Genomic DNA, 27,007 nt, shown 5'->3' with positions numbered 1-27,007 from the left:
TCAAACAGGAGGAAACACTCAAAGGTGTTCAGTACTGTTCTAGTAATAGTATACAGTATATTGTTGCATATGTGTACAGATATACTTAAAAATAAAAGATGACATTCTGAAAGTTTGCCTCATATTGATCTTGTCATCCTAAATGAACAGGAAAAACAGCAGCCTTCAATCTTCAAACCTGGAGGGTGATGTGATGGAGGTAATTTAATGTCTGAAGTAACATTTTATTTACAAGATTAGATCAGGTTGTTCATGAAACAAAATTCTTAATCTATTTCCAAATGAGCAGTGACTCCCTCATGCAAACGTAAGACAAATTAAAATCCTGTTTTACTTAAAAAAAGTGTTAAAATAATCTGACTTCATAATTTCAGTATGTATGAATAATTAATATACAGTACTATACTTACAATAATTATTTCAACATGCTGTTTTCATGAGAAACTCAAGAAACCTGATTATGAGCTCCACATCCACATAAACTTTCTGTGCGTTTTTTGCACTATTTGTGTAATGGAATTGGCAGATCTTTTTGTTAGTGTTAAGGTAGGATGGCCAGACATGCTGTATTTCATGGGACAATCTCGTTTATCAGCCATAATTTAGGTGTCAGAAATTACACTTAAAAAATATTTGTACTGTGTTATACATGACATATGGAGCAATGCACTGTGAACGCCTTTGCATTTAACTCCTCACTTTTCATGTCATTAATCTGTGTTTAATCACTGATCACCACAGATCTATTCAACGCAGACACAATATCTGGCCAGTCATTTGTCCTGTGACTGCAATGTTCACACTTATTTCAGGATACGTTTTGGTGAGATCTCTTGCTGTACTGATGTACTGTACATACTCTGCAAAGAAGTAAAAAATAAAATCGTCAGACAACGCTTGGACAGGTTTCAAGTTTAAAATGCAGGTCCAATGCAGAGAACAATTGGCCTCTGCTCTCCAGATAAAAAAGGCTGCCTTATAAATTCTAGCACAGCTAGCGGTACTTGTATTTTGTGGTTGAGGTGGTCTTTTCCTCTTTTTGTTTTCGTCTATGAAACAGAAACAGCTCAAGTTTAGAATCAAAAAAGCTTTGTGGTGAAAAAGGACAAGTCACAATAACCTGCAAAGAATACACAGTCAATGCACACTGCACAACATGAACACAAGGCTCTTGTGGCCAGTTGCTGGACAACACAAGGTCAACAAACCGTTGAAACAACAATTTTCTATATTGAGTACATACCTGTACTTTCTGCACCAGGATTCCGCACATCTTGTAAACAGCCATGTATCATACTACTGACCATAGATTGGTAGGAGCACACGTAAGGGTATTTTGTGACCATCATAAGAACTATCAGGCAGTCCTCCTTGGTGATGGGTAAAGATCAAGATGCTGCTCAGACCCATTCCAATAAATGTAACGTCTTGATATATTCATAAGGTTGAAAAGCACTTTTATTTCCTTTTTCAAATTACTGTGACTACTTTTAAGGCAGTAAACAGTACTAGAGTTTTCATCCTTCTTTGCTGGCTTGTGCTGTATTTCCTTGACCATGAAACACTCAAACCAGAAGTGTAAACAGAGGATAAAAAAGGAAAAAGAAAACAATAATAGGTGAAGACCTAAAAGTCAATTGCTAAACTGGAACGTTCACATTGCACATGCACGTAGACACCCAGGAATAAACTTGGATCACTGCAGGGCCAATAGAACTTGCCACAGGAGCTAATATATTTTTCAAGATCCATTACATTGAACACATAATGAAAAATTGGAAGAAAAAAATTGCTTGAGAACACAAAGCTGTGGGTTGTTCTAAACATTTTAATGAGTTAAATTCCTAAGCAAAGTGTTATAAACAATGTTTTCTAATTTTTATAAATGGTTGGTGTAGGATGTTAGATGAGGTTTGTGTTTATTTTGCAGGCTTTGACCCTTTGGAATGTTAAGTAAAAAATTTTTTTGCTCCAGAAAAATGTATTTGAGAAATTGAAAATCATTTTTTGTTTTGCCGCAGTGCCAGTTTGGTTTCATAGGGTGCCAGTATTTTCCATCATTAGCATTCCCTGTTAACGAAACAATCATTCTGAGAATTCTTCACAGTTGTGCAACATCAAAGCAACCTTCACCGTTATCAGAGAGTAGAATCCTCTGAATGACTACCTGTACAAGCAAACCTTCATTTTCTTTCTTTTGTTGTAATAGCTTTGAACTCCGCTTTTGTTTTGAACTTTGACTTTTGACTGTTGATTTGATCTTTGGTGATCAAATCGTTTGCTCTTCTGTGATGATCTCAGCATGTTTCCTGACCATGTCTTTTCTCTTGGTCCTTTTTCAGTTAAATTACTCGCCATCTCTTTCAAGTCAATAAAGGAAGCTTATTACTTATGTATTTTGTGCAACATCTGATAGCACTTCCTTCAAGACATTTAGGATGGCTTTGTCTCTTTTGTCTGTTACCGTACAGAAGGCAAAAAACTTGAAGGTGTGTAGTAGTCGATGTAAAGCTCACTCAAGCTGTGTGGAATTGTCGTATGTGTGAGCAGTGGGTAAAAGAAGTGTGGGTGTGTTCTGATACTTGTCTCATAGCAGAGAATTTGAGAAAATATTATTACAGTTATTAATCATTTTAAGTTTCTCAAACGAGGAGGAACTCAACCTCCAAATCACCTATGCAAAAGACAAAAACTTTTAAAAATACATCTGGCAGAGTGTTTATATACTTGTATTGTTACATGTTATTATGTAAAAGTCATTTTAAGTAACAGCTCTTAAGTCATGTCGCATTATTCAACAAGAACAGTCATATAAATACTGTGGCGTTAAGAATTTATAATAATTATGAGTCTTGGTTTACTTTTGCTTACACACTGAAAATGTTTTTTTTTTTTCCCCCGAGTGGCAATTCAGTGTCTTGGAGTTAATGTTCATTACCAGATTTTTTAAAGATTAGTCTAAGATTAAAAAAAAAGTAAATGATGATATACTTACAATGATGATTACTTTTAAAACACATGTACATCAAGGGTGGCATGGTGGCGCAGTTGGTAGCGCTGCTGCCTCGCAGCTAGGAGATCCAGGTTCGCTTCCCAGGTCCTCCCTGTGTGGAGTTTGCATGTTCTCCCTGTGTCTGCGTGGGTTTCCTCCGGGTGCTCCGGTTTCCTCCCAGTCCAAAGACATGCAGCTTAGGTGCATTGGCGATCCTAAATTGTCCCCGGTGTGTGTGTGCCCTGCGGTGGGCTGGCACCCTGCCCGGGGTTTGTTTCCTGCCTTGCGCCCTGTGTTGGCTGGGATTGGCTCCAGCAGACCCGCGTGACCCTGTAGTTCGGATATAGCGGGTGGGATGATGGATGGATGGACATCAAATATAACTTTAGGTGGAATAAACACTTGGAGTTTGAATACAACAGAAGTGACATATTCCAAGTTAATGCAAGCAATTTACATTTCAAACAATCAATGAATCTTCATTTTTAGGTCACCTATTACAGAGCATATTTTACAAAATAATTAAGAAAACTGTTAAAAGTAATAAGACTGTAAAGTAGTAAAAAAAAAAATAAAGGCATTTATAATAAAATATGATTATACTATATGACATTTATGAAGAAGCCAACTTGTAGGGTGTCTACACAGACAGACTCATGGAACGAGGAGGTAGATGGATAATATGACATGACGATACAGAACAAGCAGGATCATCACAGTTGGCCCTGAGGATTCATATACCAGAATGCACTAACTGGTGTAGGTAATTCAAAATCAAGAGTGATGAGGTTAGTGTTTAAGTATGATGCAAGGGAATGGAGGTGTATCAGTCAATGGAGTTTGACTGAAGTATGCATGAGCTACAAAATTAAATACACATTGGCCAAGAATTGCATCACAAGTCTTTGGATTTACGAGAGGACAACCAGAATCCGTGGGTTTCAGGTACTGCATCTAGGTGGGAATGTTAGTGTTGAAGTGAAAAGTTTTTGAAGCCAGCTTGGATGGGTGATGGCAAACAGGATTGAAGGCAGCAGTCAAGCCAAAATGAAATAGTGGAAAGGGGAATGAACCATGAGAATCAGGGAAAGGGTAGTTCACACTGCTCAGGAGAGCGGGCCCACTTCTGTCTAGAGGCCATCAGCCAGACAGCTTTCGGTTAGGTGCTAAGTTAGTTAAATTGAAGTACATTGTAAAGTTTTGGACAAATTGGAAAACTCAAAATCTGTTATTTGTTAAAACGGATGAATCAACAGTTCACTTCTCTTGAACAGGGCAATATATGTAAGTTTGAGTGCTGCAGAAATCAAGCAAAACCAAAAGGGCAGACTGTGTATGTGATTAATGCAGCAATAGCAGAAATTCACTGGAGAAGAAGATGGGGTAGGTTGTCGAAACTAGAGGGCAGATGTTCAGTCGTGAAAGTTGTTTGTCCATTTAATTAATGGTGCCCACCCCACCCATGTTTTGGCAGCAACACACACAGGTAGGGTGCAACTTTGAACTGAACACGTATTTTTATAGTAGCAACTCGCTTAGACTGGATGTTACGGAGTTGGTAATAACCATAAGGGCAAACTTTTTGGGTAGTGGGAGGAAGCCTACATGAGGACAGGAATGTGTGTATCCACACAGGAATCAAACTGCCATGTTTAATTTTAACTAACGCTTTAATGCCAGAAGGGATGTGTTTTGATTTACTACAGATAATTACGGTGTGTAGGGCCTAATACGATGTAACGCTTATGTCGGAAAGTCATTGGTGGCACTTCATATTAATGCCTGAATACAACAAGACTGCCAAAATGTGCACAGCTTTAAAAGTAGTAGCTAATATATTTGTCTTTACAGACTGCCAGCTGTTTTATGGCTGGACCCTGCCTTGCGCTTAAAGCTACTGGTAAAGGCCTGGCTGAAATAATCAGGTTTGGAAATCAGATTGAATTGATAGACATGAGGCAAAAAACTGAAATTACAAAACTTGATCCAACACAATGTTGCCATCGATGGCCAACGTGTATTTATTTTATAAAGGACTAAGCTTTGAGACAAGATTATGGCTACTCAGTCTTTAACATAATGTGACAAATTGTTGTCTTGCTGTGTCACTTGTGTCAGTCTAAACAAGACTTAGTAGAGCTGTATGCAGCAGATACCATTGTAGTAATACTGAAAAAAATGAACTCGGTGCTGCTTAGCCATTGGTCCATTGCTGCCTGGATTAGCAGTCTCCCTGACGCCAAGTATTGGAACAAGTGGGCTTAGAAGTGACATAATGAATAAACTGAACTATAATGATTAAAACACACACACACACCCTGTGAGTAAGTAACATGACTTCATCTCAGGATGTTTTAAGTGAAGGTCAGGCAGGAAAACAGGAAACAGACAGCACTGCAAAAATCAAGATGAGAAAACAGGCAAAGGTCAGAATCCTGTAGGAATAATCCAAAGGAACTTGTAAATGTATCAGTAACCAAACAACACAAGAGAAGGACTGACTGTTTGTCCACCATGTTGGACAGTTCATAATATATACCCCCTTTCAGATGAATAGTGATACTAGTGGGTGAGTGGTCTTTGACAAAACTGTTACCAGGATAAGAGCAAAGAACAGTAGGATATGCTGCAGAGCAGGAGCTGTAGTTTGCCTTTTGCACAACATGTGACACACCAGTTAGAGGTTTAGCAAAACTCTCTTTGAATGTTCTGAGTAATGAACTGCAGTAAGAAAGATAAGGGTAGTTGATTACCGAAAACATCCATCCAGCTTTAAACTTGCCTAACCCAGTTTGTGGTCATGGTGGACCAGAGTCTGTCCTTGCAGCATCAGGGAGGAAAGCCACTACAAGACACATTCCCTCTTGCATACAGTTAGGGTTACCAATTAACACAATTTGCAAGTATTTTTGAAAGACGGAGTAAGTAACGTACCAACTCAACATAGTCATTTCCTGTGTCAGGTTTTGTGTACTTGTGATTGACTTCCTAAAAAACGAACCTAATTCTAGGAGACATTCATTTATTGTGGTAACATTGCAGACTCGCAAGGTTTTTTGAAATAAAAATGACCTACCTGCCAGTGCTTGACTGTTTTTATAGGTCTATTGAGTCTGTTTACTGTATGTCAGACTCATCTGTAACTGTTTTACAAGTTGGACATTTGCCTCTTTAGTGTTCTGTTTACCCCCAAAAAAACAAACCCAAAAGTTGAATTTTTTTCAACAATAAAAATGTTATTACAGTGATCCCTCCTCCACCGCGGGGGTTGCGTTCCAGAGCCCTCCGTGAAAGGTGAAAATCCGCGAAGTAGAAACCATGTGTTTAAATGGTTATTTTTATATTGTCATGCTTGGGTCACAGATTTGCGCAGAAACACAGGAGGTTGTAGAGAGACAGGAACGTTATTCAAACACTGCAAACAAACATTTGTCTCTTTTTCAAAAGTTTAAACTGTGCTCCATGACAAGACAGAGATGACAGTTCTGTCTCACAATTAAAAGAATGCAAACATATCTTCCTTTTCAAAGGAGTGCGCGTCAGGAGCAGATCATGTCACAGAGATAGAGAAAAGCAAACAAATCAAAAATCAATAGGGTTGTTTTGCTTTTAAGTATGCGAAGCACCGCGCGGGAAGCATGTCACTTGACAAAGCAGCTGCAAGGAAGGGAGCAACGTGAAGGTAGTCTTTCAGCATTTTTTAGACGATCGTCCGTATCCTCTAGGGGTGCGAACAGCCCCCCTGCTCACACCCCCTCCGTCAGGAGCAGAGAATGTCAGAGCGAGAGAGAGAGAGAGAAAAGCAAACAATCAAAAATCAATACGTGCTGTTTGAGCTTTTAAGTATGTGAAGCACCGTGCGGGAAGCATATCACTTGACAAAGCAGCCACATGTAAGCCCAGCAAGGAAGAGAGCAATGTGAAAGTAATCTTTCAGCGTTTTTTTAGGAGCAGCCTTATCCTCTAGGGGTGCAAACAGCCCCCGTGCTCACAATATATTTAGGAGTTTTATTTAATGCGTGCTCTGGTTGGGTAGCTCCTCAGCCATCTGCTAATAGCGTCCCTTGTATGAAATCAACTGGGAAAACCAACTGAGGAAGCATGTACCAGAAATTAAAAGACCCATTGTCCACTGAAACCCACGAACCAGTGAAAAATCCGTGATATATATTTAAATATGCTTACATATGAAATCCACAAAAGTCGAAGCGCGATATAGCATGGGATTACTGTACATGTAACAGAAACATACTAAAGCAGTAATATAAATACAGTAAGAAAGGTGTGTCTAATGTCTGCTGTTATACTGATGCAGACTTTAATACACGTCCTTCATGTGATATGTTTTAAAGCTGTCACCAATGCACAGCCCGATGTTACAATAGTGGCAGTTCAAGTGTGTTTCTTTGCACATTTTTCTAATCATATTTTTTCTGTTGCTTGTACACGAGAACGTAGAATGTCAGATCCAGATCTTCATGACTGATGTACCCCTTGTGTTATTGTATTCTACCACAGTATATAAGGTGTAGCCGCCAAAGCATAAGGCGAGATCAAGCACGGGTAAAACGCATGTCAAAATCTCTCAGTCCAAAAGTTCGTTTTGAAATTACTTGGTGAAAGTTAAAAGCAAATAATCCACACAAAAATAAAAGAAAAAATAGTTACACATGTAGAATAAAAGGCAAAAAAAAGAAAAATGTATCTTCTCTAAACTTAACTTTTCTTGCCCAGGCACGGTCATGGTTTACAACCGTGTACACCTTACACATGGCAAAGCTGTCACTAACTGAAGAATAATGTTTACTCAAAGCTGTTAAAAATGGCAAGGATATACCAATACAATTCTACTTATGGGGGTTTTAGGAACCTCCCATAGATTATGCATTGTCATCTAGTAAAATATCTATGAATCTTATATAACTAGGAAAATGGCTCTTACATAAAGCTTAGTGACTTCAACATTTCCCCGACCTGAATGACAAATTGCTGCATTGTTGGGGGATAACGTGTTTCTTGTCTTTCTACTTGATCCTAATCAGTTTGACTTTTTCTAATGCAGCTACTGTTGCACCACAGTGAACCATCATGGGACAGAATTCACCAGTATATTATGGTGGTTTGGTTATGCAGTGTCATATGCATCAGCTTCACTATCCATATCGATGATGACCAGTGCACATTGTCATCATCATTGGTTGGTTTAACTAAAGGTTCACTTTAAGTTTGTTCTAAAACTGGCTTTACAGCTTCTTGTATATATGCCATTGTGTTTTAGTTGATGGCTCTGTCACACTCATGAATATCAATTAAGTTGTAGTGGCAAAACACATAGAAACATTCATGATTTTACAGCATGATGTTATTTCATCCATTACATGGCAGCAGAATACTGTCCCAAGAGTTATTTGGGCTGTAAAGGTTGGGAGCATGGGCTGATAGAGGATTGCTACACCCACCACACACCAGACCACCTGGATTGGGACCCGAGTGCAGCGGGTGACACCTCTTTAAAGGGGATCATTAAATGTCACTCCGAGTCTGACTCGGGCTTAACAGTAACTACACAGAATTGTGAGCCCAAGTCACACTCGGAGTTAACACCAGTAAGTTAATGACTCTTTCTCATTAATTGTTCCTTGACAAGTCCATACAGGAATTGCAGACCTATCCAACACATTTTCACATGAGCACCATACTTTTTAGTTTTTAGTTTTTATCATTTAGTGTCAAATTAGCTTTGTCATGGAAAATTGTGAAGAATTTTTAACGAATTTAAAAAAACAATTGTTTTTGTAGTTGAAAGTTTTTTTTGTAGCCCAAAAATGTACTTAACATGTCCACTTTGAAAAGGCAAAGATTTTAATTTCTGAAAGATATGCCTTTCTGGTTTCTCATTTTTATGTTTATGACAACAAAAGGAAATTGCAATGTATTCCTTTTAGAGCAGTGATTCCGGACAGTAATTTTTCTGATACATTTCTGTTCATTTGTCTGTTCACTGTGATCATTGCTGGTAAGAGTTTTATGTAAGTAAGGAAGTAAACTAGCAGTGCATCTCTGAAGACGTTTAGCACAACATTGTTTACCTACTAAAATGTTTTGAAAGTGTATGTATCTAGCATTTGAAAATAAAATTAAAAAATTAAGTGAAGTGGGGTGAAAGATAATATTAATAATGAAAATGTCATTTATGCCCGTAGGGGGGAAAGATTAATGTGGCTGGAGAATCTGAATAAAAGAGAACAGGCAATGAGGTGAAGAGGACAGACTTCTTTTAGAATGGCAAAATCTCACAAAAATATTTTCTGAAGGAAAAAGGAGACATGGACACGTTGTTTTATAATATTTGAGTAGTCTCAACATACAGATCAAAATTCAAAAGCACATTCTTGGCTTGAAAATTGATGTTTCCGGCAAGTTTAATGCTTTTATTTCCACATTTGGATTGCCTCTACATTTCTGTATACATTGGTTGTGAAAACTAAATTATTTGAAAAATATCATACTTATCTTTTAACAGCACAATAATAAGCAAGTCCATTAGCACAACTGGAGAAGCGCTGCCTTGGCCGTGAACTCCGCACTCCCTCATCTCTCTTGATTGCATCTGCCATTCAACAGTGGATGCTATTTCTCACATTTCTGTGGCGCTCACTAGTCAGTTTTTTTAGGACATTAAAGCAAAGGGGATTGGAAGGTCGGAATTACCAGTTGTGTTTTTTTGTTTTCTTCTTTATATGCTCATTATTTAGGTCAATGTTCTAAATTAAACAAATTAGAAAAATGTATGCATGGCGTAACATTCACGTGTTTTCAAGGACTAAGTTAACTGATATCAAAGCATTTCATATTTTTTTAGTTACTGCATCCAAGAGCCAGCTATCACATTTTTGTAACAATGAGTCATATTCAAAAATAATGGATAATGGACTGTAATTACATGCATTAGCAGAATACATTAAATGCATGCTTTTTAACAGTACTTTACAATGTCGTGTAGTTAAAAATGTAGCCTAAATAAAAGGCTTTTGTACACAGCAGATTTAAGTGATGTAAAAATGGCATCGATTGATGTGTGTTAGTGATGGAGGGTCTGTGACTCATTGTTGTTCAGTTTACTTAAACATAACATTTTTGAAAGTATACCCAATAATGTAGTACTGAATAATTAACCAAAGGCAATAACTTAATATAGAATGACCAATACTAGAATAACGTTACAATCAAAATTTCCCAATGAAAGGAGAAAAGCAACTGAAATCATTTGCCATGTATCTATTAATATTAGTTAAAACCCAGTCATTCATCAGAATTATATAAATAACTACGGTAAGTGCTGATCCATTGCTTAATGGAAATACCAAATGTAACAACTATGTTAACAATGGTAATTCCAGTCTGAAGCTATAACCCCAGTTCAGTCTATTTTATGTTATACCACTAAGCAACTCTTTCAGCACAGGCTCAAGCTGTAATCTTGCCTTGTCCTTGCTCTCTGTGGCACAAACAGCCTCTTCATGCATCATGGAAAATGCATACCACAACGTGGCCTTTGTTGCATGCTCAGTGGCTCCAGCCTTCTACCTGCAGATTAACTGCAGCTCACCTTTCTAAACCCATCCTATGTTGATATTAACTAGGTGATCTGTACCTTGTGATGAATTAAGTTAAGCACCATTTAGGTATTGATTCTTTACAATAATAATCTGCAAGTGTATTAGCTTAGTCAATTCAATCTTATATATGCTTAAATAATTTTGCTTTTCTCTTCCATTCATTTCCAGTGTAGTGACTTTTTTGGTACTTTTACGGGGAACTTTCCTTAAGCAGCAGGAGAAGGGTGCTGCTATATGAGCTGCTAGCACACGCGTGCCATTTCCCTGGTGTAAAGCAGGTGGTGAATGAGTTAAACAAGAAAATATATAAAATATACAAGTTGGTGTAAATGCTATCAGGGTAAAACAGAAACAGTAAACTAATTAGTAGGTGAAGTTGCTTAGAAGAATGTTTCTCTGTTTTAAGATAGACAAGCAATCAGATTTTCCAATGTTTTTTAATGAGATATCAACAAATATTGAACTGTTTTGATAAATTTCTTTGAAAAATAAGTATTCCAAATTTCAACACCACTAGTCCATAGCGGGCTGAGTTGTTTCATGTGGACAGACAGACAGACATGGCTATCGCAGCAGGTGCTTCTCGCATTACATGTGAACACACCTGAAAATGATCATAAAAATAACTGAGTACTTCTTTTAAATTTGAATGATTTGCAGTACTTTCCATGGAGAGAAAATATCTTAAAAAAGAGTGTGGATACTTTTAGAAAAGGGTGTGGTTTTTTGAAAGTTGATATGCCCAGTAGATGTTTATATCTTTTCATCTCACACAGTTTTTCTATCGCAATGTAATTTTGGTTAAATGAAAATAAAAAAAGGAAAATATATTGAATATCTGGTGTAAAAAAGAATGTCAAATACACCTAAGAGTTGGTCAGACATACAAGTAAGATTTTTACTATGCTCTATACATGTGACAATACTACTACTATGCGATATCAACAATCTAGGCATAATTTATGTTATATTAAATGGATGTTTCACAGCCTTTTTTATATTTGTTAAAAAAAGATTAAGTCAAGCTATTTACTTTCAGTGTCTGCTTTAACACAGAATCAGTTCTGTTGTTTTTAATTTATGTTCACTCCTTGTGAGCACTGATGAGCAGCGTCTTGCATGCCAATTCTAAGCTACCCTGAAATAATGAGTTGCCTGTACTTTATATTGGTCTCCTCTCTCTCATGCCTATGTAGGTTTGCTGTCTTCAGTCTGTTTAAGTGTCAGTTTGACTTGACTGCTAGACATTGTAACATACCGAGCTGTTGTGCTCAGCTAGAAAACCACTTCATCACTGCATTACGTTAGACACACTTTTTCTTAACTCTTTCAGGGCTGATGTCGACTTTTGTCAAAATTCAGGGGTAGGGGATGGTAATCAGCTGTAAACTGCAACGAAACTCGCCCTTACATTTTAGTTCGACTCTCTTTGGTAGAAGCACAGTTCCATAGCTTTGTCGATATAACCTCGCATACCTATGCGTGTGTGAGTAGCGAAGAGCAAACAATCTCTAAAATGGCATTGACATTTGGCGAGAGACCAAAGCAAATGTGCAAAGCAAAATACTCCATGGACGTTTCACGTAATTTCATTGAATAGGACTCTGACTTGTTGGACTCCAACCTGGAGATGGATATCAAAAATGACAGTGAGGTACCAGCATCATCTGATCGGTCCCCAGCTGATCGTGGGGCTGAACATTTTCATGTAGCATTCACCTGGGAGGACCACCACATATGATGGCAAGAGGTACAAACCAGATTGCGTCACACTGCGACCACCACCCACCTGCTGTGCGAAGACAGCCAGGCAGCCGGCCCACCATGCATTCCTACTGCCCATCGAGGTGCCCCTGCACAGCGACTGCCGCCAGAGACGCCAAACATGCGCCAACAGCATCCACAGCACTTACCAACAGACATTTTATGTTGATTTATGTGTGTACCGTTGCTTTATGTGCTTTCCAGAAAACTGAGTTTTTTGGAAAAAATATTCAGCCCTCAAAGAGTTAATATGCTGTAGCTCTTTTAAACTTTAATGTCACAATGCCTTTGTATTACAGTCTTTTTCTTTTTTTAATAATTTACATATTTAATTGGCCAGTTTGCGCTCTGTTTTTGTTAAGAAAGGGAAATTTTAGGGATTGCACACAAACTCAAATCGGTATATACATGTACAATGTATAAACAAGCAAAAAATGGGATCATTTATGACTATTATTATTATTTTTTTTTTTTTTAGCTGATTCAGCTTTCTTGCACTTCAGAAGAATTCAAGAGAATACAGGATCTTTTCACTAAAACAATGCACTTGGAAACCATTTGTGGAATACAAAGGATTCAAAACCAGTCTCTCTGGGAGACATTCAAATGGTTGGTTTTATTAGCATTAGTATAGACATATATATATTTATAGTACTCTTACAAACATCCGGATGAAATGAAAAATATTAGACAGTAGACATTGGGGATTTATCAAGGGGCAACACTCTGTGCCTTGCTACCACCCAATTAATTCATTATGAAATCTGTTCAAGGTCATGAGGAGTGGCACCTACACTGACAAAATAGGGCACAAGGCAGGAGCCAACCCTAGATTTGGCAAAAGCCCACTGCAGGGCACAGTCACTCCCACTGGGCTAGTTTGGAGTTGCCAGCTAACGTAAACTGCTTATTCCAGAGTAAAATATACTGTAAATTGTTGTGGGAGATTGGGCAGACTGCATTCAGATGCACAGGCCAAGACTTGAACCCAACATTCTGGATCTGTGAAGTAGCAGGATTGTGCTGCCCCATCCTGCAATGGGTAAAAGACAGATACAAATACTATAAACCACATAATGCAGGTAAATACAATTTTTAGTGCAGCATGTCGAAGTTCATAGGCATGTGTAGAGTGCAGTGAAATTGCAATTTGCATGTGCTAATCAACATGCAGCATGTTACCACAATGTTTAGCTTATGAAAAGTAATATTCCTAATTAATTTCTTTATTTAGTAGTAGTATTATTGGCATTGTCATGTCAAACGGAGTATAGTGAAGTTCATCTATGCATGCCCATTTCCGGCACAATGACAAACAACAATGCACTAAAATACAAAACTCCCCTTTTAATTCATACAAAAACCAAATCGGCTTACTTGCAGTATTTTTTACCCCAGTTTCCATCCCACATGTTATCCAATACCACAAACTGGATAAGTACTTTGGAAGATGGAAGGCCTGCCATGTACTGTATGTATCACAGACTAATGAAATTTGTTCCATCCATCCATTCATCAATTGCTATTTTCCATTACAAGATCCCAAAGAGCCAGAAAATGTTCTTCAAGAATGACAAATTAGTTATGAGACAGAATTTGTATGAAAATTACTTTAAACCTAACTCTGCCTTTTTGAAAAAGCTTCTCAAATAAATTTGACATGTATGAAAGAAAACCCTTTTTAGTTGGAGTAAAAACTGTGTGAAGAATGAATGTGAGTACCCCTATGACTAAGAAGACCAATATGAAAGAATATCTGTGCATTATGTAGCTGACACAAAACTACCATATTCATTCCCATTTGTATATAATTTTTTTCACAAAATTGGTTTAATTGGATAAGACAGTAACGTGGTGGTTGGTGAAACTCACAGCTGCAGCCTCCTTGATTCAAATCCCAGGCACAAGGTCTCCATATACTGTATGGGTTTAACTCAGGGTACTCTGGTGTTCCTCCCACATCCCAAACACATACGCATTACATTGACTGGAGGTTCTGAACAGGCCCCCTCAAGTCCTCTGCCAAAGTGGGCTCTAAAATGGACTGGTTCTCTCCAGGGTTGGTTCCCACCTGGTACCCAGGTTGCTGCTAACAGATGCTTAAAGTGGATGTGGACTCAATCATGGAAGGATGGACAAATTTAGTGATGAATCCGTAAGAAGTTGGAACTGTACGAATACAAGCATTAATCATTGTCTTGCCATGGTAATAGTGTTCTTGTTTATTAGCAAAATTACAGAAAATAATTTATGGAAAATATTAATTTGTAAACTTTTTTGTAGTTTATCAGATATCATACAGTCTTTTAAGCAAAATTTCAGCTTCACTTATTATATACTCATTTGTAAATTCTGCTTGCCACAAACCAGAATACTCCATTGGATTAGTTGGCTTGCATATCTATGGTAACCTAAAGAAACTTGAGAAAGACTGCTTTAATCATAATACAATGTATGGCTCTAGTTGTGTTTTAGTTTATTCTTTTTGCTCCTTAATGTTTGTAGAATCGTGCTTTTGCTGTGATGAACAGTCTGTTTCATTAATCCTGTTTCTTCTAGGCAAAAGGAACAGATGCAAAAAAAAAAAAAATGGAGGGAGAAATATTGAAGAAAAGTTATTGTTTCACGGTACTGAGAAAGCTTATACTGAAACAATCTGTAATCAGAATTTTGACTGGAGGATCTGTGGAACACATGGGAGTTCATATGGGAAAGGTGAGGTAGATAAAGTGATAATAAGTCAAATGTGTCCATACTGGACATATGGAGATAAAATGGACTCAGCTGATTTGCCTTCTCTACAGCTCCTTCCATCTCTGGCATACTAAAAACTTTTTTCCTCTTTCACAGTTCCTTAAGGCAGGTTTATATTTGACGCTTACGCACACATCATGTAATACCAGCAAAAAAAATTGGGGGTGGGGATGGATGAGTGCAGTGTGTTCAAGTCAGAATGTGACGTCAGCATCGTTGTTTACTATCAACATCTCCATAGTGACAGACATGTCTGTGAGAACAGCAAGATGAAATCAAATCAAAAATTGAGACAGATATGTCTGTGCAAAGCAGAAAATGTCAGAGGAAAGTAGTGGAGATTAAGCCGTTGCAAGATAATGCAGTGTGACGGCTCTAACAGGATCAATGCATGTGTTTTGATGTTTGATGAATGGTTTGATGCGGTGAAGCAAATCATCAGACTTAAATTCCAACATGCAAAAATATTCATGGTGCTTTTCTTCATCCGTTTCTCTCTTGGGCAATACAAGTGTCACAAATTCCCCATCATAATGACAAAATACATTTAAAGGTCTCAGATACCATCTTCTGTGTTGCTGTCTTTTTTTTTTTTTTATACATTCGCAACAGTATCAGAATGCAAAGAATTTTTATCTTTAACGTCTTTCTTCCCTTAACTTACAACACAGTGAAACCAGACATTGTTATCTCACCGTGATGTTGTTTCACACTGCCACCTGGTGGAATCCTCCAGATTTACATAAAGTACATGCATAAATACTGTATAGACAGTACACTGCTTGTGTAGCAGCAGCGTCCACAAGTGCACGCGTCGTGTAGCATTATCACACTGGTAATCTCTAAATCTCTCTCTCACAGGTCATCAAACCAAATTTCCCAATTTTGCAGCCTGATACTTCCACCCTTGATCTCCTTCTGTCGACCACCAAACCTACACAAACTTCTCATCCCCAGCTTCCTTCACAGAGGACAGCCGCATTTATCACCAGGCACTTTAAACTGTAACAGAAGCCACTGTGGCACTTGCAAAAAATAACACCAACAATACCATTGCATCTGGTCCCTCTTGTAAATTCAGCATTAACAGTGGGGGCCCTTCCAGACTGTATTTCTTGTAGGATGTGTCCGGCCATCTACTGAGGGGAAACAGGAAGATGGCTAGCAGATCGTATCAGGGAGCATGTTTGAGCTCTTCAGATCAAAAGATTTTACAAACTTATTGTGGAACATGTCCCATTCCCTTGATCATAGCTACACTGATTTCTTTGTGTTCTGTTACAGTGCTTTAAAAACACTTTTCAAAGAAAAACTGAAGAAGCAAAGCTCATTCTCATCATGGGATCACTGATTTCTCCAGGTTAATGACCGATTAACTTTTAAAATCTGTACCTGCTGCAAATGCCATGCAATGGCACACTGGATTATTCATAAAAGCAAACCTTCAACCACCAGGAATGACTGGTTGATCAGTCACTCTGAATGAAAACAATTAGCTGCTCAATATAATCCAGTTAAAATCCTGCCCCCACAGTTTGTGTATTAGACATTCACACCTCGCTCCCACATAGACCCTCACATTAGACCCTCTTGCTCCCACATAGTTGTTGTCCTATAATACTTTTCTGTAACCTCAAGCATAAAAGCTTGTCACCTGAACATGAGTGTGTCTTTGTAAATTGCTCAGGCCACCTGCCCTACTTGAAAGTGATCAGTTTCATATTTTAACACACCTTTTTGGGCTGGATGAACTATTGAAATTTGATAATAAACAATATGGCATACACCTGAGTGAGGAGTTCGCACTTCTAGGCAGCTTACAGTACAGAAAAGAAGTAATAGGAGGAGGAGTACTGTCACTTATATAGAGATCACTGAAATGTTTAGCTGCATTGTGCAACCATGCCACATGTCACCACTCTCCGGCACAAGACAATCATAATATAAGACAGAATTAAAATATATAACTTGATTTCAGTGTACAGTAATTAAAATAACGCTTTTAAGATGACACAACTTCCTTCAAATCGCACTCCATACATATTTAAAATTTAAAGTTCTTTTACTGTTTACATCTCATATTTCTATGAAAACTGAATATTTTTACACATGTGTAATAACATAAAATGTTGGGAGAGTACTGAGCAAGTTGTTTTATGTTTCACCCCTTTCATAGTTCATGGGACACACACATGTTATTGATTCTAAATTTCTTCTAACATGCACATTCTAGTGTCATTTTCCTTTTTTGAACAGATGTGGTCTTAGTCCTGCGTGAACAGTGCTTTAGTGCTTCCTCCAGTGTTGACCGCCTTCCCTCTGTGCTGCTGTCAGCCAAAGATTTGTTTCTGTTTCTTTCATGTGTAGTGAGAGAGAACTCCTTAGAGTTGTCCTGGTCTTGTTCCCAAAGTAGATTCCTGGTGCCTTCAGGCATGAGGAGATAAGACAGTGAATGCCTTTGAGGCTGCACGACCTTGCAGCTCTTAGTTCATTTGTACACTGTGCACAGGCATCAGAGGTTGTGCTGTACACCATTCATTATTAAACGCAGAAGCAGAAAATAAGGAGAAGACAAAAGGTAAAATGTGGCCCTAATATTCACAAGAAACGGTGGGCACTACTGATTAACAGACTCTTCATTTGTTGATAAGTCAGGTGTATTTTGGAATTTTTCCAGACTATTTTAAAGTTCACAATAAATTACTAACACTGTAATAAATGTTGGCCATAAGTTTGCGTCCCTATTACTTGCCCAGAGACTTTGGAAACGTCATTGTTGTTACTGTTTACATCCCTCCTCGGGCGGATGTAGAGACAGCGAGTGACATCATCCACTCAGCTGTTGCTAAATTACAAACGCAGCACCCTGAGGCACTTGTGCTAATCGCTGGAGACTTCAACCATGTAACACTGGACAAAACATTACCTGCCTTCTCCCAGTATGTGGATTGTAACACCCGGGGAAATAGGACTATCGACCTACTGTATGCAAACGATAAAGACGCATACAGCACTACCCCGCTACCTGCGCTTGGGAAAGCAGATCATAACCTTGTTCTGCTTCAGCCTCACTACAAACCAGGAGTGAGGGAGCTACCTACAACCACACACTTATTCAGGAAGTGGTGTCCTGAGGCAGAACAGGCTCTGTGAGAATGCTTTGGAACTACGGACTGGGATATCCTGCAGGGGTCACATAGTGAGAACATTGAGTAGGTTGTTGACTGCACTACTGACTACATCAACTTCTGTATGGACATTGTAGTTCCAGTAAGAACAGTATGCTGCTATGCTAGCAACAAGCCATGGATTACAAGTGACATCAAGGGCCTTTTGAACCAGAAGAAAAGGGCTTTTAAAGGCAGTGATCAGCATGAGCGCAAGCACGTGCAGAAGGAACTCCGAGTCCAGCTCAGGGCAGCGAAGGAGCGGTACAGGAGAAAGCTGGAGGAGAAGTTGCAGAACAACAGCATGAAGGAAGTGTGGGATGGGATGAAGATCATCACTGGCTGCAGCTCGAAGCGGGGTGCCACCATCGAGAGAGACGTGGAGAGAGCAAACCAGATGAACAACGTTTTTAACAGGTTTGACCACCCTAACCCACTCTCAACTCAGAGTACTGCACCCTCCACCCATCCTTCTGCTGATACCAGCATAGGAGAGAGTTTCCCCCAACCCACAATTACAGCAGCGCAGAGAGCTGAGGAGACTTTGTGCCAGCAAAGCAGTGGGTCTAGATGGAGTATCACCACGACTGCTGAAGGCCTGTGCGTTGGAGCTGGGGAGTCCTCTACAGCGCATCTTCAACCTGAGCCTGTAACAGGGGAGAGTCCCGAGGCTTTGGAAAACATCTTGCATCACCCCCGTCCCAAAGATATCACATCCTAGTGAGCTAAACGACTTCCAGCCTGTCGCTCTGACGTCACATGTGATGAAGACCATGGAGCGGCTGCTGCTTCACTACCTAAGGCCACAGGTCCGCCATGCCCTCGCATACCAGGAGAAGGTGGGAGCAGAGGATGCCATCATCTACATGCTACACCGATCCCTCTCCCACTTGGACAGAGGCAGTGGTGCTGTAAGAATTATGTTTCTAGACTTCTCTAGCGCCTTCAACACCATCCAACCTCTGCTCCTTAGTGACAAGCCGACAGAGATGGGACTAGATTCATACCTGGTGGCATGGATCGTGGACTATCTTACAGACAGACCTCAATATGTGCGTCTTGGGAACTGCACGTCTGACATTGTGGTCAGCAACACAGGAGCGCCGCAGGGGACTGTACTTTCTCCGGTCCTGTTCAGCCTATATATATCGGACTTCCAACACAACTCGGAGTCCTGCCACGTGCAAAAGTTCGCTGACGACACTGCTATCGTGGGCTGCATCAGGAATGGGCAGGAAAAGGAGTATAGGAACTTAATCAAGGGCTTGGTGGTGGATTTTAGGAGGCCCAGACCCCTCATGGACCCCGTGATCATCAGAGGTGACTGTGTGCAGAGGGTGCAAACTTATAAATACCTGAGAGTGCAGCTGGGTGATAAATTGGTCTGGACTGCCAATACTGATGCTCTGTGTAAGAAAGGACAGAGCCAGTTATACTTCCTTAGAAGACTGGTGTCCTTCAACATCTGCAATAAGATGCTGCAGATGTTCTATTAGACAGTTGTGGCGAGCGCCCTCTTCTACGCAGTGGTATGCTGGGGAAGCAGCATAAAGAAGAGGGATGCCTCATGCCTGGACAAACTGGTGAGGAAGGCAGACTCTATTGTAGGCACGGAGCTGGACAGTTTGACATCCGTGGCAGAGCGACAGGCACTGAGCAGGCTCCTGTCAATCATGGAGAATCAACTGCATCCACTAAACAGTATCATCTCCAGACAGAGGAGCAGCTTCAGCGACGGACTGCTGTCACTGTCCTGCTCCACTGACAGACTGAGGAGATCGTTCCTCCCCCACACTATGCGACTCTTCAATTCCACCCGGAGGGGTAAACGTTAAAATTATACAAAGTTATTGTCTGTCTGTATACCTGCATTGTTATCACTCTTTAATTTAATATTTTCTTTATCAGTATGCTGCTGCTGGAGTATGTGAATTTCCCCTTGGGATTAATAAAGTATCTATCTATCTATCTATCTATCTAAATAAAGACACCTAATTAGCACAGGGGTATGCAGAAACAGCATACTCTGACATGTAGGGGTGGCTAGAGGAGAAGATCATCTCGCAACTAAAATTCCATCTGGTTAGCGCATGCATTATGTAATTTTAATGGTGCTGTGTTCAAATATCGTTGTCTTTGTTTAATAAACAGGGAAGGCATAGTGGTTGGCATTGCTGTCTTGCAGCGCCAGGAAACTGGGTTTGAATCCCTGCCTTGGAATTGGCTTGTTCTTCCTATCTCCCCTGTGATTGTTTCTCTGGGCCTTCTGGTTTTCCTGTCCAAGCCCAAAGATTTGTGTGTTAGACGGGCTGGCAGCTTTAAGTTGGATTAATGTGTGTGAATCTGAGTTTGCCCTATGATGGACTGGTGTCTCAGCCAGGGATGGTTTCAGCCTTGAACCAAATGCTGCTAGAATAGTAGCAACCCTGAACTGGAGAAAGTAGGTACGGGTATTGATTGGAGGCATGTTTTGTTCAAGAATATGTCAACTGTCAATAATCTCAACTAACCTTTCTATCCAATATTTTACTTGCTTAATCTTACAGGTAGTTATTTTGCAAGTGATGCAATTTATTCTCATCAGTTCTCAAAGAAAGAAAATGGAAGCCGTGCCATGTTTGTTGCTCGGGTACTGGTGGGTGAGATGGTGAAGGGAAATGAAAGCTATGTGCATCCTCCTTTAAAGGAGGGAATAAAAACAACAAATGGCAGCTGTGTGGACAACGAAGACAACCCTTCAATTTTTGTAATATTTGACAAACATCAGATTTATCCAGAATATCTCATAGAGTATGGTAAGGATGGATTCATTTTATACAACTGAAGTAAAGTAGACCCTCTTGTGTCTTTCACATTTTCTGAAATGCTTTAAGTAGAGTAGTGGGGCAGTGACATACAGCTCGAACAACCTGAACTGGTCTCTTTGTATGGCACTTACACATTCTCCTTGGGTTTATGGGATTGTATTTGGGCTACTCCCATCATTTCCTATTTGGCAACTGTAAATTGGATCTGTTATGAGTGAGTGAGCTGTGAAATGGAGTGATTTCAATTCTAGATTTTGGTCCTCCTTCCCCCTGGGAATCTTTCTAGATTAAAAAAGCATGCAAAGATAGAAAACCTAACATGTGATGTAATAATGAAAAGGAGAATGTAACTGAAGCTCTTGACATAAGTCTGTGGTTTGTACTGCCTCAGTCTGAGTCGGACACAGTTGTGAACATATTTATTCCTTTGTCTTTCAGATGCTGCTTCTTTTCTGTTGATTTAACCTGAAAGGAGGGACATGAAATCCAGGGTATAAACCATTCAACCTGTACAAGAATGATTACTAAGCAGAATATTACATATGTTTTCTTTTCTGCTATTTTAAAGTGAGATTTACATTTTATCACATTTTACATACAGATAGTAAATTTTCAGCTTATCCTTCTGTTTATTCTATACACATAAGACAATTAGCTTTTTTCATTTACAGAGCCAATATTTGCATTATACCATTATAAAGGGAGAAAATTAGTTGTATCTTAAAATAGTTCTGTATTTCTAAGCATTTGACAACCTACCAGGTGTCATCATCAGATGAAAATGATTAGACATAAAGGAATCAAAGGCAATATGTAGCAAATGAGGGGTTGGGGTGCGGGGGTTGGATCAATAAGGTGGGGTTTGGAGGGTGTTGGTCATAAAGTCTTTTTTATTATTCAGATGTCCTTCTTTTTAAGCCTGCAAATGCTGGGTTCATGTCGAAATGCCTGTTAATGTTGTTTTTGTTTAAGAGCCACAATTCGGCTAGCTCTCTGGCACTTTTAGCATTAGCCCTGAATTTTACTTGCACCATGTCCAAGTTAAACGTGTATCCAGTTGAACTTGTAAGTGCTATTTCAGAAATTGTGGGTCCTTCCTTCTGAAAGCACTGCAATGTTCTTGTATGTGTGTGGCAAGTGTTTTAGGTGTTTGTTTACTAGCTACAAAGATGCAAACCATATCACAATCCTTCGCTTCCATATATATGTGTAACCAAGCATTGCCTGGATATTATTTCATATTGTCTCTGTAAATTTTACTTTACACTGTCCCGACTAGATAAAAACAAAATCTGGAGTGCCCTACACTTGATTTTATGCGTATTATGTTAAAAACAGTCAAAAAAGATGAACAATTTTTCAACAAGGAAAAGGTAGCAGATGATCAGTAAGTTGATTTGACTAGTGTGTCCAGATTAGGGCCAAAACAAGTCCAAATATACATATATTTAATATAATGTTTCACTTTAAGGGTATTTAATATTTCAATTGTACTTCTTTTCAGTCAGACAGTGACCAGGTGAAAGACTTGAACGAAGGGATCTGTTGTGTTTTTTGAGGCATCGCCATGTCATACATGCAGTAATAGGTTTACATATGCCTCTTAAAAATCGTTTCAATGCCAACAGGCATCAATCATGGTTTAGCAAGATATTATAAACTTTCTCATCTTACTGGGTACCATACTTTGGAGTGAGGACTACAGAGGTTCAAGTCAACAGGCCAACTGCTCAAAGTACCCAGTGTAATTATGAAATACTACAGCCATGTGATAACATTCATCTACTTAATGTTATATGGCAGAGATGATTCAGGGGCAGAATCATCTGAATAAAAACATGCTCGGTTTGAGAATTACCCTTTGTGGAGATGTGCTTGAACCTACCAGGGTTATGTCCTTCATTTGACCCACCACTCCATCTTCTCAGCTTTCACGAAGATGTTTCAGAAACATTGGTATCAAGGATTACAAGCTGCTGACAGTGAAACCAGGACACGGTTATGTGAAGCCAAACTGTACATTAATTTCTCAAGACTTACATATCCTGCATTTTAAAAGTGAACACAGTACAGAGAAGAAAAACAAACGAATGGAATAAAAGACTGAAAATACTGAAATCGAAATCTTGTTTCATTTTCTTTGTGAGAAGAATATACGCGACATTTTTTATTAAAAATTCCAGAAAGGAAGGGGAGTGCTAGATGGCTACAAACACGTCGGAGGGCATATTTTCACCCTCAAACACACTTTTTTTTTTTGGTTTGGGTTCAGATGCCCCTACCTATGACAGACAAATGGCACAATCTCAACTCATGGTTCTACATAATAAGCTTCAGTTGGGGTGCCTTTGCATGAAGTGTGTATCAGTTCTGGTTGCTCTCTTCATGATGATTTCCCTTATCACAGTAAATCAACACAAATGCTACAGTATTCCTTAAGATTTCTGACACACACTAACCTTTTGCAAAACAAAACAACCAAAGGGGAAATGAAAATCAAAGATCTGCCTAAACCCCAAGTGTCAGTTGAGTTGGATTTACAGTAAGGCTGATATCAAGCACTGCCTCAATCCGGTTGTAAAAACACAGTTTTAATACTGTAAGTTGATTTTCTGCATAGCCTTCTGAAATCAAAGACATATCTATTTTTTTTACATTGTTTACAGTATTAGCAAAAACATAAACTGAGAAAATATTCATGTTAAAGAACAATTTATTAATGTCAAACAAAAGATTTGCTATTTGTACAAATTGTTCTATTGTACAATTAATCATTATGAACAAACAAAAGAAAAACACATTGTATCCTTTATAGGTCATGATATCAAAAAGCACCCTTTCAGATTAAGTGTGATTATATAATTATAAAATCAAAGTTTAGACAAATATAACCTTTCCCTAATTTTTAAGTCAAGCATCACTCAAAGCCACCATTGTACAATCTCCTAACAATGAAGTGCTGTAATGTTAACATCTACCAGTGGTAAAATCACTGTTGTCTTTAAAGAAATAACTGATGTTCAACTAGATTTTTCAAAAATGTTGCGATACTCTCCAAGCTAGGTTATGTTCTACTGTACATTGTTGCTGGAGCAAGTGAATTTCTCCTTGGTGATCAACAAAGCAGTTACCCAGTCAATGAATTCAGAAAGTATTCAGACCCATTCACTTCCTGCAAATTTTATTGTGAATGTAGATTTACTTTTAAATGGATACATTTGCTATTTTTACCTTATGCTCAATAACCCATAATAGCAAAGTACTGAATTAAGGGTTTGAATACTTATAGTATTTCAGTTTTTGATTTTTAATAAATTTGCAAACCTTTTTAAAAACATGTATTTACTTTATTATTATGGATTGTAAAGTGTAGATTTATGTGCAAAAATAGCAACTTTACCCATTGAAAATTAAATCTACGATGCGGTAAATTGTGCAGAAAGTTATGGGGTCAGAACACTTGCCGAATCCACTGTATGATCATTAATTCATCTATCTACAGTATCATATAATGCCCTTCCTATGTATCTATGCTATTAATTTATACAGCACATTTCTTTTTCCCTATTATAGTATACCTTTTCTATCCATCTACCTGTATATCTAAACAGTAACATTTTTTTCAACACTAGTAGAGTAGAGTAGTGGGGCAGTGCCATCCTAGTACTAGTAGTAGAAGTGTCTGAGTGCTGTGTATTACACAGTTCATATTGTATATAAAATTAAGGAAGTCTTCTAACAACCTATAGTCAGAATGCAGGAGTTTTAAACTGGAAAATAGTTTCCTTTAATTAGGACAAGTAATTATTTTGTGGTATCTATGACTAACTACACAATGAAGGATTGACTGAAATTCTCTTGTTCCTTTACTTGTCTCATTCTTACTTGTATCTGTGAACTATTTTTAGAAAAATCCCATCTTTCGGTGCAAGAGTCGAACTGGACTTTAACTCCACAGGAATCTGTAAAAAGAAATAAAAATAAAATAGAGAAAGGTCTTGCAAAATATTAGAAGCATAGAGTACATATTCATGGATTAAAAATACCCATCCCACCTTGTTACTCTTAAGGATTCACTTAGGATTGAGGCTTTCACTCTCTCTTGAGCAAAAGGTGAGATTACAAAATTCCAGTTCTAACCAAACCTGAACTAAAGGAAATCTCAATTAGGCCACAACCCCTTAGCCTGTGATGAGGCTTCTCCTATGCAGTGTCTCTCTCACATGCACTCCTACACACCTTAAATACCACATTAGAACTCCAATAGCTTATCAGTCTGTGTCATATATTCATGCAGTTCAGTAACATAATAAAATAAAAATAGCATGGTGCACTTAGTGAATATAAATTATTGGGGTCAGGCAGTTGCCATTGGTGAACAGTGTAAATTACACATATTGTGAATTGAATTCAGGGACGCATGAAGCTGGAGTCAAACCTGGCATCAGTAACTACAATGTAAAAGAAGGGGGCACCAGTCCATAGCAAGGCACTCGCTCACACCTTGCCAATGTAGATAAACCTGTCAATCAAACCTGCATGTCTTTGGAATGTATGAGGAAAATCAGAGTTCTTGGAAACACATAGGGGTTAGACATAGTGTCATCCACTGTGTCCCTATACTACCCTAAACATAGCACAACCCCAAATCAAAAAAAGTTAGGACAGTGTGGAATATACAAGCAGAAAAAATGCTGCGATTCTTAAATTTAATTTGACATTTATTTCATTGCAGACAGTACGAACACAAAATACAGTATTTCCTGTTTTGTGTGGTCAACTTCATTTCATTTGTTAATACACATTCATTCCTGCATTTCAGGCCTGCAACACACATTCTAAAAATGGGAAGATTAGGGCCAGTAATGACGTAAAATAATTAAATAATGGTGTGATTTCAAACTAGTGATTTTAATCACAATTTGGTACAAAAGCAGTGTCCATGAAAGGCTTTGTCTTTGAGGAGCAAAGATAGGTAGGGGATCTCCAGTTTGTCAAGAAATGCATGAGAAAATGATTGAAATGTTTAGAAACAATGCTCCTCAAAGAAAGACTGAAAGAGATTTGCATATTTACCCCTCCACCTTGCATGGTATCATTGAGTGATTCAAGGAATCTGGGGGGATTTCAGTGCATAAAGGGCAAGGGTTCAAGCCTAAGCTAAGCACCCATGATCTCTGATCCCTCAGAAGGCACTGCAATCACGAACGGTCACTTACCAATAGCTGATATAATCACATGGGCAAAGGATTACTTTGGCAAACCTTTGTCGAGCTCTGCAATACAGAGTTACATTCACAAATGCCACTTAGCATTTTACTGTGCAAAAAAAGAAGCCTTATTTTAACTATGTCCAGAAGAGGCCTCGACTTCTCTGGGCTCAGAGACATCTGGGATGGACCATCACATAGTGGTAACATGTATTGTAGTCAGACGAAGCAGTATTTTAGATCTATTTTTCCAGATCCATTTTTTAAGAAATGGATGCCGTGCACTCCGGACCAAAGAGAAAAAAGTCTATCCAGACTGTTATCAGCAACAAGTCCAAAAGCCAGGGTCTGTCATGGTATGGGATTGCGTCAGTGCCCTTGTGATGACAGCATTAATTCAGAAAAGTAAACTGAGATTTTAGAGCAACGAATGCTGCTGTCAAGAAGACATCTTTTCCAGGGATATCCATGCATTTTTCAACAAGACAATGCAAAACCGCATTCTGCACACATTACAAAGGCAAGGCTGCTAAAGAGGAGTTCATGGGTACTGGACTGATCATCCTGCAGTCCTTACCTGCCCCCAACTGAGAATGTGTGGAGAATTCTGAAATGAAAATTGCAACAATGACAACCCTGTACTGTTGTACACCTTAAGACGTGTTTGCAGGAAGAATGAGTCAAAACAACACCT

At 38.7% G+C, this 27,007-nt stretch overlaps 2 protein-coding genes across 5 annotated transcripts in view; one reads left to right on the top strand and one right to left on the bottom strand.

The window, feature by feature from the left end:
- The window catches only part of LOC114658310 (protein mono-ADP-ribosyltransferase PARP12-like), a 69,299-nt gene extending 47,557 nt beyond the window's left edge, over nucleotides 1-21,742 (top strand). Inside the window, exons 11-14 of the mRNA XM_051935322.1 lie at nucleotides 12,854-12,984; nucleotides 13,294-13,457; nucleotides 14,935-15,090; nucleotides 20,843-21,742. Of these exons, the coding sequence (XP_051791282.1) occupies nucleotides 12,854-12,984; nucleotides 13,294-13,457; nucleotides 14,935-15,090; nucleotides 20,843-21,120 (729 nt within the window). The 3' untranslated portion in view covers nucleotides 21,121-21,742. The remainder of the gene's footprint in view (nucleotides 1-12,853; nucleotides 12,985-13,293; nucleotides 13,458-14,934; nucleotides 15,091-20,842) is intronic.
- A 2,056-nt stretch (nucleotides 21,743-23,798) lies between these two features.
- The window catches only part of tbxas1 (thromboxane A synthase 1 (platelet)), a 379,177-nt gene continuing 375,968 nt past the window's right edge, over nucleotides 23,799-27,007 (bottom strand). For all 4 annotated transcript variants that reach the window (XM_028810450.2, XM_051935311.1, XM_051935318.1 and 1 more), the window contains one exon: nucleotides 23,799-25,065. In XM_028810450.2, the coding sequence (XP_028666283.2) occupies nucleotides 24,985-25,065 (81 nt within the window). In that variant the 3' untranslated portion in view covers nucleotides 23,799-24,984. The remainder of the gene's footprint in view (nucleotides 25,066-27,007) is intronic.

Source organism: Erpetoichthys calabaricus, chromosome 1 (genome assembly GCF_900747795.2).
Source record: "Erpetoichthys calabaricus chromosome 1, fErpCal1.3, whole genome shotgun sequence".
NCBI lineage: Eukaryota > Metazoa > Chordata > Cladistia > Polypteriformes > Polypteridae > Erpetoichthys > Erpetoichthys calabaricus.
Note: the sequence above shows the minus strand (reverse complement) of the source record. Positions and strands in the feature narration are given on the sequence as shown.